General features: G+C 38.7%; 1 protein-coding gene across 2 annotated transcripts; it reads right to left on the bottom strand.

Moving 5' to 3' along the window:
* Positions 1–6586: 6586 nt before the first annotated feature.
* On the bottom strand, positions 6587–16085 carry LOC132885940 (uncharacterized). 2 transcript variants are annotated; one of them, XM_060920473.1, is made up of 5 exons: positions 16044–16085; positions 15501–15544; positions 9809–9848; positions 9425–9438; positions 6587–9066 (listed from the first exon to the last, which is right to left on the bottom strand). In XM_060920473.1, exon 5 carries the CDS (start codon positions 9044–9046, stop codon positions 7562–7564), a length of 1485 nt encoding a protein of 494 aa, XP_060776456.1. In that variant the 5' UTR covers positions 9047–9066; positions 9425–9438; positions 9809–9848; positions 15501–15544; positions 16044–16085; the 3' UTR covers positions 6587–7561. The 2 variants fall into 2 exon arrangements, with proteins under 2 accessions (XP_060776456.1, XP_060776455.1); XM_060920472.1 differs by having other exon boundaries at positions 15474–15544; positions 16044–16075.
* Positions 16086–16469: the final 384 nt, after the last annotated feature.

Genomic DNA, 16469 nt, shown 5'->3' with positions numbered 1-16469 from the left:
GACATGCACATGGGGTTGGTACTGATGCACATGGGGTTGGTACAGATGCCCAGTGTATGAGCCTATTGGGAGATGAAGACAAAGCACTCTGCAGTTTGTGATGTAATGTGTTGAGATCAATTTCTCAAACCGCTGACATTCATTAACTTTCAGGATAACTTCAATGTGTCTGATGATGACAAAACTGACAAACGTTAGAAACCGAGGTTGTGGTTACAGAAATGCGCGTACCTCCTGAAGAATGTCACACTGTAGATGAAGTCACGGTGCCTTTCAAGGGCAAATCACATCTACATGTCTACATGCCAGCAAAACCTCACAAGTGGGAGTTCAAGATGTGGGGACATGCTGGACAAAGTGGCTTCTTGTATGATTTTGATATTTGTCATGGAGCAGAAATTCCAGACCATGTGAAATGTGATGTTGGTTCCTCTAGAGATGTTGTCCTGAAATTGACCTCTACCCTTCCAGAAGGAAAAAAATCACAAGGTTTTTGCTGACAACTACAACCCCGATTCCAAAAAAGTTGGGACAAAGTACAAATTGTAAATAAAAACGGAATGCAATAATTTACAAATCTCAAAAACTGATATTGTATTCACAATAGAACATAGACAACATCTCAAATGTCGAAAGTGAGACATTTTGAAATTTCATGCCAAATATTGGCTCATTTGAAATTTCATGACAGCAACACATCTCAAAAAAGTTGGGACAGGGGCAATAAGAGGCTGGAAAAGTTAAAGGTACAAAAAAGGAACAGCTGGAGGATCAAATTGCAACTCATTAGGTAAATTGGCAATAGGTCATTAACATGACTGGGTATAAAAAGAGCATCTTGGAGTGGCAGCGGCTCTCAGAAGTAAAGATGGGAAGAGGATCACCAATCCCCCTAATTCTGCGCCGACAAATAGTGGAGCAATATCAGAAAGGAGTTCGACAGTGTAAAATTGCAAAGAGTTTGAACATATCATCATCTACAGTGCATAATATCATCAAAAGATTCAGAGAATCTGGAAGAATCTCTGTGCGTAAGGGTCAAGGTGGGAAAACCATACTGGGTGCCCGTGATCTTCGAGCCCTTAGACGGCACTGCATCACATACAGGCATGCTTCTGTATTGGAAATCACAAAATGGGCTCAGGAATATTTCTAGAGAACATTATCTGTGAACACAATTCACCGTGCCAGCCGCCGTTGCCAGCTAAAACTCTATAGTTCAAAGAAGAAGCCGTATCTAAACATGATCCAGAAGCGCAGACGTCTTCTCTGGGCCAAGGCTCATTTAAAATGGACTGTGGCAAAGTGGAAAACTGTTCTGTGGTCAGATGAATCAAAATTTGAAATTCTTTATGGAAATCAGGGACGCCGTGTCATTCGGACTAAAGAGGAGAAGGACGACCCAAGTTCTAATCAGCACTCAGTTCAGAAGCCTGCATCTCTGATGGTATGGGGTTGCATTAGTGCGTGTGGCATGGGCAGCTTACACATCTGGAAAGACAACATCAATGCTGAAAGGTATATCCAGGTTCTAGAGCAACATATGCTCCCATCCAGACGACGTCTCTTTCAGGGAAGACCTTGCATTTTCCAGCATGACAATGCCAAACCACATACTGCATCAATTACAGCATCATGGCTGCATAGAAGAAGGGTCCGGGTACTGAACTGGCCAGCCTGCAGTCCAGATCTTTCACCCATAGAAAACATTTGGCGCATCATAAAACGGAAGATACGACAAAAAAGACCCAAGACAGTTGAGCAACTAGAATCCTACATTAGACAAGAATGGGTTAACATTCCTATCCCTAAACTTGAACAACTTGTCTCCTCAGTCCCCAGACGTTTACAGACTGTTGTAAAGAGAAAAGGGGATGTCTCACAGTGGTAAACATGGCCTTGTCCCAACTTTTTTGAGATGTGTTGTTGTCATGAAATTTAAAATCACCTAATTTTTCTCTTTAAATGATACATTTTCTCAGTTTAAACATTTGATATGTCATCTATGTTCTATTCTGAATAAAATATGGAATTTTGAAACTTCCACATCATTGCATTCTGTTTTTATTTACAATTTGTACTTTGTCCCAACTTTTTTAGAATCGGGGTTGTATTTTACATCAGTTCCACTGGTAGACCACTTGAAAGAAAGAGGAATCTACTACATAGGCACAGTCTGAATGAACTGGGTAAAAGACTGCAACATGATGGATGAGAAAGATTTGAAAACAAAGGGAAGAGGTTCTGTGGATTTTAGCGTAAACCAAAACATCATTGTAAGATGGTGTGATAGCAAAGCTGTCAACACTCTTTTGTTGGCATTGAGCAGCTGGGCAGTGTGAAACGTTGGGATCGAAAATCCAAAACTTATATTATGGTATCCAGGCCAGCTATCGTTGAAACATACAAGTTCATAGGGGGAATCAACCTTTTTGACATGCTATCTGCACTCTACAAGTTCAGCTTTCGATCAGAAGATTGTATATGTACATTTGGTGGCACACTGTCACAGTGGCAGTAATCAATACATGGAACCTCTACAGAAGAGACCAAAAAAACCTGAAGTCTAAGTAGAAACCGTTGGCTCTGCGAAGTTTTCAGGCTTCTGTTGGCACTTCTCTCACATGTGGAGGAAAGGGCAAAATCAAGAGTGGCAAACCACTATCATCTCCAAATGCATCAGGAACACCTGCCCTCAAAAGACCAACCTCTAGACTGCCCCCTGATGTAAGAAAGGATGGTTTGGGTCATTTTCCAACATGGCAGAACCGACAGAGATGCAAGCACTGCGATCACTTCTCCCATGTGTACTGTGAGAAATGCAAAGTCCATGTTTGCCTGAACAAAGACAGAAACCATTTTCTTGCCTACCACATTGCAAATTAAAGACGTTGTGACCACCCTGACACAGATTATGTCTGGGGCATTGTAATGCAATGAAGAAAAAAAGTTTTTCTAAGTGTTCTAAGGTGATTTTCTAATTTTGAAATTTCTTGAACATTTTCAGGGCAGTTCAGAGGTTTAGGGTTTCAAAACATTGTGTTCTTTATTGTTTGTTTGAAAAACAAAAATGCTGTGAAAGTGTCCGTTGATGTGAGTTCACGTCAAGGGATACCCAATAGAGGTGCAAGCCTCGCATAGGCCATGGCTTCTCTCATAAGTACTGTGGGAAAATTCATCTTTGCTTGAACAAGGACAGAAACTGTTTTCTTGCTTACCACAATGCAAAGCAAAGAGGCTGTGAACCAACAAAAATTAACAGATAAAACCAACACAGAATATATGACGTTGTGCACTGTGGAAAAATGTTTTCTTAGTTTGAAATTACTTGAGGAAATTTTTGAGGGAAATTCAGTGTTCAAGAGGTTTAAAAGAGCTGTTGAGAAGGTGTGATCTGTGTGTTTTAGTTTCCTTGAAAACAACAGACTGTCAGCAATACATTTCAGAAAAAAAATCCGGATGTACCACGGATGATACAAAATGAAACTCATATTTGCAAAGTGCTATTCAGATTTTTTTTTTTTGAATTGCTCAGTATATCCAATAAACACTGCAGTTCCAAAAAATTTGAATTTTCTGTCAATTATTTGATAGTTCAGGTTTTACAGGGCTAAGATTACCGTACCTGCAATGTGTCGTCCCCTGACATTCAACATACAGCTAACTACAGCTGCTGATGCCCCTAAAGGCCTAAATCATTTAATGTGTCATGGAATAGAGTCTTCTATATCCAGAGTAATAATTGTGTCCAAGAAAAAACTAAAATATTTTTACATTTGCAAGCATAGCAATAACAGTATACAGAAATCAAGAATATAACATTAAATTACAGTTAAGAAATAAACTTTAAAACTCTTCATAAAACTAATAACTGTTTCTAGAATTCTCATGTCTCTGAAAATTATGTTTGGAAGAGGAAGTGCCATTTGGAAAAGAAAATAGTTTGCTTGACTTGTGTTAAGCTTTCAGTGTTGATTTGTAAGCAGCTGCTAAACGGCCTTTCAAGGCTGTAATGTAGACATAGACTAAATAGACATAGACTGATGCTACTGACACAGCACCTGCTCATATCCAGTTTCAGTTTCATTTCAGTCAGTGCTTCCAGCTTCCATGCAGGTAAGTATTCAGACTTTACCTGAGCAAAGCCTACATTCATTTGCAAAAAATATAAATAAGAAATGACTTCAGCTTTCTTTTGCACCGTAAAATCTAAAGCCTCACTTACAACCCGCTGTAAGTGTTTTGGACACGCACGGGTCGCAGGGTTTGGTAGCTCGCAGCTGTGCCGCAGGGTTGTGGTGAACCCGGGGTACAGTTTGGGGGAGGAGTACGGGCAAAGTACTTGTCAAGTACAGGTTGCACACCTGACTTCCTCGAGGTGTGGGAAAAATTGCGCCGTTAGCTCGTGGAAAGCGTATGTCTGACGTACATGATCAGTGTGTGTTCAGTGAGTGTGGAGTGTGTGAGGCTTGCATTTTACCAGTTTCCTGCGCCACGAGTTCGGGCCGCACTTGTGAAGCGTGTGTAATGCATGTGATTTAGCACATTACAATCACTCATAACTTGCATGTGACGCAAGCCAGGAGTGGGTATAAAACAGGTGTGTATGCAGCATTATGCATCTGTCTTTCGACTGAAGAACACTGGATAGTTTATGAAAAAAATTTAAACATTTTCAGTTTAAAGTTTAGAAAATGGGACCCAAGAAGAAGCGAGCAAAAGTGAAGTAACCCAGCCTGAAACAGCAGAGGGGGAGGAGGAGGAAGAATTTGATGATGATGGTAGCATCACCGGTGAGCCCTGCACGGACAGGGAGAAGTATGCCTTCAAGCCGGCAGAAGGCACAGCATCCCGCCAGAGGTATTTTCACAGGTAAATACACATGCTTTAAACATTCATTTCAGTATCTATATGCTTATGCAATTAATATTATATATGCTGATTTTCATGTCTGTTTCAGCTAACGACACCCAGAAGTGAGGACATTGCAATCCCATCATCACTGTCAGGCCACTGTGCCATGCTCAGTGATAAGGACAAGGACATCCCGACACCCTGTCCCACCACTCAGCAGGAATAGGAGCAGAACAGTAGCTCGGAGTCAGAGTCAAAGTGTGTTTCAGTGCTCAAATTGTTGGGCTATTTTTTTACAATGTAATAAAATGCGTTATTCTCTTATACTCATGTTTTATTCTTTGACGTTTGCATGGTAAATTACCATATACACAAATAAAAACAGCAAATGAGGTGGTCTTCCTTTCTACAATGCTACATGCAACATGATTGGTTCCTTGGTTCCTCCCAGTATATATACCCAGAGTCTTGCCCTTCGTGTCTCGTGCAGGTCACGTGCCCTGCATGCAGGTCGCATGTGCTGTGTGCAGGTCGCGTGCACTGTGTGCATGCCACACCTAGAGGTAGAAAGTGATTTTTTTATTTTTGATTTTTTTGATTGATTACTTTATTCTGAACAATAAAGAAGATATAAAAATTTAAATAAAAAATACAATAATCGAAACATCATCATAAACAAACAGAATAGCGTAGCCACAAGGCAATAACATAACAATGTTCAGAAAGGATTAGGAAGAAGTAATAACTTATCCAATCCTAACCCTCTGTGAGATGTACTTCTGTCTTGCGGGGCGCACAAATAACAAGTGTGGAATACTTGTGTAGTACTTCTGAGGCATGTCACTCATACAATGACCATGCAGTTGACTTGCTGACTTTAGGACTGCAGTTGACTTGCTGACTTTGGGACTGCGGTTGTCATGAACGGTTTTGCGCTCGGGTTTCCATCGATGGCGGGGGGGTTCATAGCATTAACGAAGCTGACTTTATGTTGGACTGTTCATGTTAGTCATGTTGTCTGTTGTTGCCTAAATGAGGGTGGGTTCCCTTTTGAGTCTGGTTCTGCTTGAGGTTTCTTCCCCATGTCATCTGAGGGAGTTTCTCCTTGCCACCGTCGCCACAGGCTTGCTCATTGGGGATAGATTAGGGATAAAATTAGCTCATATTTTAAGTCGTTCAAATTCTACAGTATAAAGCTGCTTTGCGACAATGTTTATTGTTAAAAGCGCTATACAAATAAACTTGACTTGATTTGACCGTGCATCACTCATGCGTCTTACTGTCATCGCAAAAAGCCCCTACTAGCCATGCTGCTAACTTGGTTCAGGTGTACAAAAGGAGTACGGGTCCCGTACATAGTGTATGCATTTTTGATTTGCTGCAAGACCCGTAGAATTTGCATGTGCAGGACCAAAAGTCTCCACGGGCAGTCTGCGACCTTCTACGGTGCTGAACACACGCAAGTGTCGCGCACGTCTCAAGGACGGTTTTGCCAAATTTTTGACTGAAGACCAGCTGTTGTAGCCCGTACGGCGGGTTGTGAGTGAGGCTTTAATGCATAAAGGAGGTGAGCACAAACTGCATAGGTTCATGATTTTTAAATGAAAATGGTAGGAAAGTAGAACTTCCTTTTAAATTTTATTCCCCTAAATATGTATGGACCTCAGGATAACTGACAGGTTTTACATGACACAGCATTTATTTATGAAGAAATATTACATATAAATGATTTTTCCCAAATACACTATCCTCATCATTACAATAAACATGACTGCATCTGAATGTAGCATTAGACAAGACAAAGGCTGAACCCTGCTGTTTATATATCTATAATGATTGCAGTCAGATAAAAAGCACTGTACCAGTGCTATAATAAATTGGCAAAACTGGACAAGAAATTGAAACATGAGTTATATCTTGTTAAACATTAAAACATTTTCAATAGAAATACAATTTAAGCATACAAATATATCTCTACATCGTACAGATTACTCCAATAATCCCAGCTCATGAAGTGCATCTTAACATAAGTAAGTGTAGATAGCGTCTGAAACCCTTTATATTTTACTGATTCCATTTTAATTGTGGCTCCAGTGATGGTAGTGCTACTAATGGGTGCTGGTATATTGGTCACTCCTGAAGAGACCAACAGAAGACCTCTAAGATTTTCTGAAATGAAGTGCATTACAAATTACTTTCTTTTAATGTCCAATAGAAATGACCATATGGATGTATGATATCATCACTTTAAAATGGACCACACTTCAGAAATTACATTAAACATATTTACAATCAGTAGTCAATACAATAATAAAGAAATGCTTTAAATAAGAGCAAAAGGACAATCAATATAGCCAAAGAGCAATCACAATTAAAGATAAAAAGTCAGTGTTATATACATTTTTAGCCAGGCATGAAAAAATAAATGCACCTCTGACAGAGAAGTTGTTTCACAATTTGTAATGCAGATGCTGTAAAGAACCTGTCTGATACATAATATTTTAAGATAACTTTAAAAATTCTCTAAATATTTACAAGCAAGGTAGCTCTGTACATCAATAAAAAGTGTTTTAAAATCAGCATGACAATATAAAATTATATAGTTTGTCTTGCTTGTGTCTTGATATTTTGTAATCCTACCACAGCAAGTTCATGAATGTACGTAATTTGTCTGTCACATACAACAGGGCACTTTAATAATCTCAGTCTATTCTACAAAGTTTATTTCAAATTTCAATCCTGAATCTCCCTCAAAATCTTCAACTAGCCGAGGAACTTCCTCTTTTTTGCTCTGGTGTGCATGTATGAGCAAAGCCTGTCTCTGAAAACAAACACTGCTCCTGCACTCCTCCTCACTATTGAGAATCCAATCTAGCTTATTCAGAGCTAAATTAAGGAGAGTGCGGGTGAGTGGACAGCCAGGCAGTAAAAGTCTGAGTTCCCCTGAAGAGTCTTGGTCTTCTGGCAGAAGCCATCTCAGAATACAGACGTTTGCTTGTGGGGTAGAGCCGAAAATTTTCCTTCTCAAGTCTTCTTCCAGTTCAAGGCTTGTCTCAAGGAAAGACCATTTGATTTTTTGTGTGCCTTTCTTGAATGTCACAGTGAGAAATTTATCAAGATTAGTTTCTTGCTTTTTCTTGTTATAAGGGAAAATGTATGCACTAAGGCGCTTGGCCAAAATCTGAGAGAATATCAAATATTCTACATTGAAGATGAATCTGTCTTTTGAAAGATGATATTCTTTAAATACACAATTTGTCCTTAACATGATGTTATACTTTGTCTTTAAGATTTCTGTCATTTGCCACTGACAATGTTTGTAGTAGCCCACTTGCCTTTGATCAGGTCTTTGTTCTTGTGAGTCAGGCAAACTCTTGATGACACTCAGGATTTCTGCCCCACTAATCTCCCCTGAGATCCTCTCGGGGCTAGGAAATGTATTTCCTATCTGTTGCTGCACTTCAACTTCCAGGAGAACTGGATTATGATCAGAAATTTCATCATGCTCTACTGTGATACTGCGCACTCGTCCCACTATGTCACTGTGCATAAAAAACATGTCTATCCTGGATTGCCTCTCACCCTGACTTCGTGTAAAACCTTCATCAGCAGCGTGCAAGTATGACCAGGTGTCTCTGAGATTCAGTGAAACAATGAAGTCTTCTAATAAACATTTCAACTGTGAATTATTCGGATTGAAAGCTGAAGGTCTCCGATCAAAGCAGGGATGTAAAACTGTGTTGAAATCACCTCCAACCACCAGCACACCCTCAGCTGTTTCCATCAAATATTCTTTCAATCTACCCAAGACAGTTCTGTCATGCTTATGATTGTACACATTAACGAGAGTGAACAGTTCACCATGAAGATGACAGAAGAGCACAATGTAACCTCCACTACAGTCCTCATCATGGCGTTTGTACTCAAAAGGTATGGTGTTTTTTATCAGTATTGCAACTCCTTTGCTGGCTGGGTGGTGGACAGTATAGAAGACCGTCCATGTTTTTTCAGTCTCATCTTCCACTTTCTTTTTCAGGTCATAATCTGGCTCAACATGTGTCTCTTGTAAAAAGACAATATCAGCCTGAAGGTTGCTGAGGGTTTCCAACAACTTTGAAAGCTTCCCTGGGCCTTTTAAACCACGGATGTTCCAGGTGACAAAACGGAGGCTTGTTTCTGTTTGTGAAGTCATTATTTATGCTTCTGCAAATTCTAATAAAACATACAAGTTAAAATCACTCATTGACATCTCACAAATATTTTGTTTTCCTATCAATTGTGTGTTATGTATCTTTATTAGCAAGCATCACACAGCACCTACTGTAATTCTTTCATATCAGGCCATACATTTATGAATAAGTTTTGAGTGTCATTTTACCGTATAAACACAATCCTCTTGTCATTGTGTTCTCAATACAGTTTTCAACAAATGCTCACTACCCTTTTTCACTTGCAGTATATAATTGAGGAATGATGTACTGTAATTCTAATTGAAAGATATAACTTGGTTCAATGAATAGCAATCCAGAATAAGTTCTGTATTATCCATGTTCCCTCATTAGAAACTTACCTTATGCTCAGCAGCTGGTGGTACAAATAATAGAAATACAGGAAAAGAAAAAAAAGGAAATGGATATGTAAGGGGTCATGAAATATGGAATTTGTTATATCTTAAAGAATTATTGTACATAGTAAAAATGTACTGTACATGTTTTGGATAACAGGTGGGCAAATTACCTTCCCTGGAAAATTTTAGTTTTAACTGCATATAATTTGATGAATAAAAAAGACGTTGCAACTGTTATGCTTCGTTTCTTATATATCAACAAAGAAAAGTGCAGACAAATGCATCGGTTCTTGACTTTCTCATTTCTTACTTTTTAAATAGAAATTTCTAATCCTGTTTCTCAAATTAGTGTAGAGTAAAATATATATAATTCCGTGGATTTCTTACCTTAAAGACCAGACAGGCAACTTAAGATTCCACACTGGATCTAAAAAATACAAAGATTTACCAGTGTTTGTTTTTGATGCTCTTTAATCACTTGATCTCAGTTCACAGGTCAGACAACTGTAATGTAAATGTTTCGATCATGAGAAAGTGATTTTGTTTATCAACTGAAATTTTCCACCATAATATTTATGTTAAGGTAATGGCCCCACTGATCTTTATATTATGTCATTTGGGATGTTTAGATCTACTGCAAGAAACCAAAACAAGCAACATATCATGTTAGTTAGAAATTAATATGTGTTTTGTTGTAAAAATCAAGTAGTAAATAAAGCACAAGCACCAAGTTGTGCTAGGATGATGTTCCTTATTTAAAACTACATCAATCACAACTGAAATTTTTTTTTAGAAATATTTATGTAAAACTCAAATAGGGGAGTAGGGAGACTTGGGATGGGGAGACTTTGGACGGTTTGTACAGTGGTGCTTGAAAGTTTGTGAACCCTTTAGAATTTTCTATATTTCTGCATAAATATGACCTAAAACAATCAGATTTTCACACAAGTCCTAAAAGTAGATAAAGAGAACCCAGTTAAACAAATGAGACAAAAATATTATACTTGGTCATTTATTGAGGAAAATGATCCAATAGAGATCTTGCAGTCACGTGACCGGAAAGTACACAACCCCCATCTTGTCGGTCAAAAACACTGCTGAATACTGCTGCACTCGTGTACAGAATGGATCAATTTCAACCGACGGACTACACGGCTCATTTTTCTAATGAACAGATAACTAGATATATGTCTAAAATAAACGATCTACAGATTTGTGACCCTTATGGCTTTCCGGACGGAGTTTTCACGACCGGATTTTGAACTGCCAGCGGAATACCCGGACGTGTATAATTACCTCATTAACTTTCCCTCGCTGTTCAGTGGTGAAGCACTGCGTGCTTATAAATCTCTGGACAGTTATCTCTACAGAAATTCAGGATTTGTCAGCGACTCAGATGTGGCATCTTGTAACAAGAAAATAACAATCCTCATTGGATGGGTAAGTTACTTAAGTATTGAGTATAGCACTGACCAGCCGATTATAGAATAGAATAGAATAAGGTAATTCCAAATCGTCCGTCTTGTTTACATGGATCTGGCGTTGGAGAGGTAGAGGCTTGGCAGTGGAGGTTTGAGTGGCTGTTTTCTGAGTTTAGTCAACAGGCCGGCTCTGCAGCCTCGCTTTTGCTCCCGGCGCCTCCTTCGCTTTGCTTCCAATAACAATCCACGGAGACCCCGCTATCTCGTCCGGAATGTTTTTTTTTTTTTTTTCTCGTCCGGAATGTTGTGCATGCGATGGAAATCGCTACAAACCGTCATTTTCTGCTGGAAACCAATGTCCAGTAAGTCCATACGGTTGTAGTGGATATTGAAGTCCGGTACAGACGAACAACACGCAAAAATACACACAAAAAACATAAAAAACGTGCACAGGTAGGGAGAGCTTGTAGCCGCAGCCGTTGTAGTAGAATTGTATATAGTAGGGTTTTCCAGAAGAAAAGGTAGAAGTAAAAGCAGAACCAGAAGTAGAAGGCGGAATATGGCGTTTGACCGACACGATGGCGTCTGTCACAACCTGGATCGGCTGTGACGTCACATGCAAGATCTCTATATCACATATCTGTGAGTGGCAAAAGTATGTGAACCTCTAGGATTAGCAGTTAATTTGGAGGTGAAATTCAAGTCAGGTGTTTTCAATCAATGGGATGACAATCAGGTGTGAGTGGGCACCCTGTTTTATTTAAAGAACAGGGGTCTATCAAAGTCTGATCTTCACAGCACATGTTTGTGGAAGTGTATCATGGCATGAACAAAGGAGATTTCTGAGGACCTCAGAAAAAACGATGTTGATGCTCATCAGGCTGGAAAAAGTTACAAAACCATCTCTAAAGAGTTTGGACTCCACCAATCCACAGTCAGACAGATTGTGTACAAATGGAGGAAATTCAAGACCATTGTTACCCTCCCCAGGAGTGGTCGACCAACAAAGATCACTCCAAGAGCAAAGCGTGTAATAGTTGGTGAGGTCACAAAGGATAACGTCTTGCAACTGAAGGCTTCTCTCACACTGTTAATGTTCAGGAGTCCACCATCAGGAGAACACTGAACAACAATGGTGTGCATGGCAGGGTTGCAAGGAGAAAGCCACTGCTCTCCAAAAAGAACATCACTGTTCGTCTGCAGTTTGCTAAAGATCACATGGACAAGCCAGAAGGCTATTGGAAAAATGTTTTGAGGATGGATGAGACAAAAATATAACTTTTTGGTTTAAATGAGAAGTGTTATGTTTGGAGAAAGGAAAACACTGCATTCCAGCATAAGAACCTTATCCCATTTGTGAAACATGCTGGTGGTAGTATCATGGTTTGGGCCTGTTTTGCTGCATCTGGGCCAGGACGGCTTGCCATCATTGATGGAACAATGAATTCTGAATTATACCTGCGAATTCTAAAGGAAAATGTCAGGACATCTGTCCATGAACTGAATCTCAAGAGAAGGTGGGTCATGCAACGACCCTAAGCACACAAGTCGTTCAACCAAAGAATGGTTAAAGAAGAATAAAGTTAATGTTTTGGAATGGCCAAGTCAAAGTCCTGACCTTAATCCAATCAAAATTCTGTGGAAGGACCTGAAGCGAGCAGTTCATGTGAGGAAACCATCCAATATCCCAGAGTTGAAGCTGTTCTGTATGGAGGAATGGGCTAAAATTCCTCCAAGCCAGTGTGCAGGACTGATCAACAGTTACCAGAAATGTTTAGTTGCAGTTATTGCTGCACAAGGGGGTCACACCAGATACTGAAAGCAAAGGTTCGCATACTTTTGCCACTCACAGATATGTAATATTGGATAATTTTCCTCAATAAATAAATAAATGACCAAGTATAATGTTTTTGTCTCATTTGTTTCACTGGGTTCTCTTTATCTACTTTTAGGACTTGTGTGAAAATCTGATGTTTTAGGTCATATTTATGCAAGGTTTGTACAGTTCAATATTTTTGTCAATCAAAATTTGTATTTTCTATTTTGCTTCGCCTCCACCTCGACTCTATGGTGTAACATAAGCTGGTGGATTTGGGATTTGTTAGGATAAAAGTATTTAGCTTCGAGTCACCATGTATAATATTTATTCAGTTCTGGGGTAAAAACGTTTAAGCGTTTTTTTTTTCTTGTGGTGCATGAATATAAAATGGCTTCAACACTTTTGTTAATGTGGGAGTATATCTGCATGAGGGCTAAGCTTATTTCATTCCTTCTTGAGAATGGAAATGTTTTGTCTCATCAGGTTTTGGGTAAACTGGCTTTTTTTTTTTAATCACTGTACCAGCATTGTGTTCATACAGGTCATACACAAGTTTTGATAATCAATCAAAAGTAAACATGTAGGCCTAGGTATTTTATTTTTGGTCCATGTCTCCTCACTTTGTCTCAAGTCTCCCAACATAATGTCCTATATCTCCCCTCTATGTCTCATGTCCCTCTGCAAAAAAAAAAAAAGACAGAAAAAGTGAAGCCTGAATATATATATATATATATATATATATATATATATATATATATATATATATGTGTATGTATATGTGACAAGCCGAAAAACTAATGTTGCAGCAAGAGGGTACAGTAAATACTCTCTAAATCAATATGAATGTGATGCTACCTGCAGGGCATTTCACACAATCTACAAAAGCTGAAAACTTGTCCCAAGTCTCCCTGCTCTCCCCTACATACTGTATGTCCAGTTCACATGTAATTTGCTTAAAATATTGTCCTCCACATTGTGTGTTGTGTTTGACTTCTGCTTTTATGGGAAAAAATTCTTTCATAAAATAAATGATATAATTTTTTGCAGCATGTTTTAAAATTTGTTACATATAAATATTGGCAAGCATGCAGCCAGGCTGTTCACATTCCATCAGGTTAGCTAAGGTGTACACCACAGGCATTTTGTCATTTTAACCTCCTTAAAATGTTCTCAATATAATCTTTACACTGTGAGACACTGAAATTCCCTGAGCTCAGGGCTGATCAGAACAGTACATTTGGTGCTGTTAGTTTCTGGTTTTACCATATTTTTAGCCTGCACTATTTGTCACATGGCAGGTGATGAGAAAGCTAAATGAATCACCTCAGTGATCGATGATACAGTAGGTGATATACACAGGTAGTAACAGTGAAGGGATTAAACATTTAAATGACCATTTCTTATGGCTTATTTTTTTCTTTCTTTTTTTTTCATGCTGGGGTTGCTCAGCCTCAAAAAAAGTTGTAAAAAATGGGAAGTGGGCCAAGAAAGTAACATTAAATAAAAACACAGATAATAAAGGACTATCAGAGAATATATAGGTTCAACCCTATTCCATCGTTAGGCTAGTTATATGCAGCCTAGTCGAATAAAGTCACAGGCCAACTAAGTGTTGGAAGCCAGGGGATGCGAAAACTAAATTAATCACCAACTGAAGCTGAGAACTCAGCTTCAAGTCCAGTCTTTTGTAAATAATAAATCTACAAGCAGCATCTCACCAAGCTAGTAGCAACAAGGTTAGCCACAGGCCCTCTACTTAAATCTTTGTAATTCAGATGCACTACCAGGAAAGACCCCACTGAAAATAAATAAACAAACATGAAGGAAACCCAAATCTAGCCTCTGTATGAATACTCAGTCCAGCAAATTTCACAAACTCAGCAGTGTACACAGTATGATATAGTGAGGGAAAACCACTTGACTACCCTAAGGGCATTAACATGTGGCAGTGGACTGGGAGGCAGAGGTGGAAAAACCCGGGTGCAGAAAGTAAAAACCCTGCCACATTTTTGCTCCAGCCAATTCAATGAACCAGCTGATCCTAATTACCACATCCCCTAAGCCAGGTTGATGAGCTAATTGGTGAAATCACCTGTGTTGAGAGCACAGGCAGAAGGAAAACCTAAGCAGGACTTTTACTTTGTCAATCCAGTTTTTCCACCTCTGCTGGGAGGCTAGTGCCATACTGAGGAACAGAACAATCGTGGGCAGTGAGGGAGTTGTGGTAACATGTCTAGAAAGCTAATGAGGGAACCCAGCTATTTGGGTTTGATAAGAATTCTGTAGGAGCTAAAGAAATGTTCGGAGATGAGGTGATTATAGCCAGCACATACTGCCAGTTTTAGAGCACAGGATCCCTGTAGTGCCAAATATAGTCACAAAAAAATGCCAATGAGTTATTTTATTGCCATGTTTAAGTGTCAAGGTAAAGCAAAAAAGTGTGTAAAAAGAATAAAAAGTTACAATAGTATGGCAAATCAGACAGGCTTCTTACTTCTTGGACTGCAAATGACCCTTAAAACAAGAAATTAATGAACTTTACAAACAAGTTTTAAAAAGAAGAAACTGCCATTACTGCTTATCATTCTGGAAACCCGCTTTCACAAAAGTGACATGGAATTGGGTAATTGATAGTTTGGAAGTAATCATTCAATGTGGAACAAATCTGGGGATCACGAGCCCCTCCTTAAACTGACCCAGAATCAGTCCTAGGTGTAGACTCAAGTATCTGGTCCAAGTGTGAACACACCCTTAGTCTACAGTAGAATGGGTCATGTCACGTATTGCCATCTCTCTTTCCTCTGAGCCCTACCTTAAAAAATCCAGACAGGCAACTCACTTTTGTTGCGGGTTGATCACTTGATCTTAGTTCCGATTTGGCAACTGTGAAATAAAAATGTTCACTGTAAGTGATTTTGCTTCCCAATTGTAACTTTTGCCTGACTGCCCTAGGCTAATGACTTGACTGATAATTTAACTTAACGCTATTAAAATATGAGAATTACTACAAGAAAAAAAAGAAAAAAGGTTATCATGATTGTAGTTAAGAATGAACAGGCTATGATTCACTGAAAAAATAAATTTCAACATAAATTAAAATTTCAAACTAAAAGTAACAAATCAATATTTGTGAAGTACTTCTGTAAAACTGAAATACATGAACATCCTGTTCAAATACAATTTGCTTAAAAACTAAAAAGTAACAAGTTATATTTACTTTCCTACCCTGGTTGTTTCTCTGTGATTTATGAACTACTATTTTGAATCATAAGTGTGCATGCGTGTGCGTGTGTTTCAATTTCTTAATTTATAATATAAACATTCTTCTATTTCAGTAAATATGATCAATGTTATTGTATAGATTCCCTTGTTCACGACTTACCTTATGCACTCAGCTGATGGCAGAACTCAAAAACACAAACAAGTTGTACTATGTTGTACTATTTATAGGAAATGTGAAAGCATGTCACTATTGCAACTATTGCGCAAGTGTCTGGTACATGAGATACGCCTAAAGAAAGTGGTGATCATTATTATACAAAAGTGATAATTATTTAGTGCCTACCTAAAAATGTAAGAGGAAAGAAAAAGCAACTTTAAGTAATTTATCAAATTACACAAGGGTTTTCATAACAAATGATATCCTCAGCAACAACTTGAGTGAAAAGAAGAATCTTAGAAATATTTTCATGAACTTCAGAGTTTCATTTGGTCTGTCCCTTTGTTGCTTTAATGACAGTTTGCGCTCGAGCTGACACAGACTCCATTTCAGGTAATCAGGCGGCAGATGGATATAAGAGCGTTTAAG

Source organism: Neoarius graeffei, chromosome 5 (genome assembly GCF_027579695.1).
Source record: "Neoarius graeffei isolate fNeoGra1 chromosome 5, fNeoGra1.pri, whole genome shotgun sequence".
Lineage (NCBI taxonomy): Eukaryota > Metazoa > Chordata > Actinopteri > Siluriformes > Ariidae > Neoarius > Neoarius graeffei.
Note: the sequence above shows the minus strand (reverse complement) of the source record. Positions and strands in the feature narration are given on the sequence as shown.

Excerpts from the sequence above, each read along its gene's own strand:
- LOC132885940 (XM_060920473.1), bottom strand. The coding sequence starts at position 9,046 with ATGACTTCACAAACAGAAACAAGCCTCCGTTTTGTCACCTGGAACATC.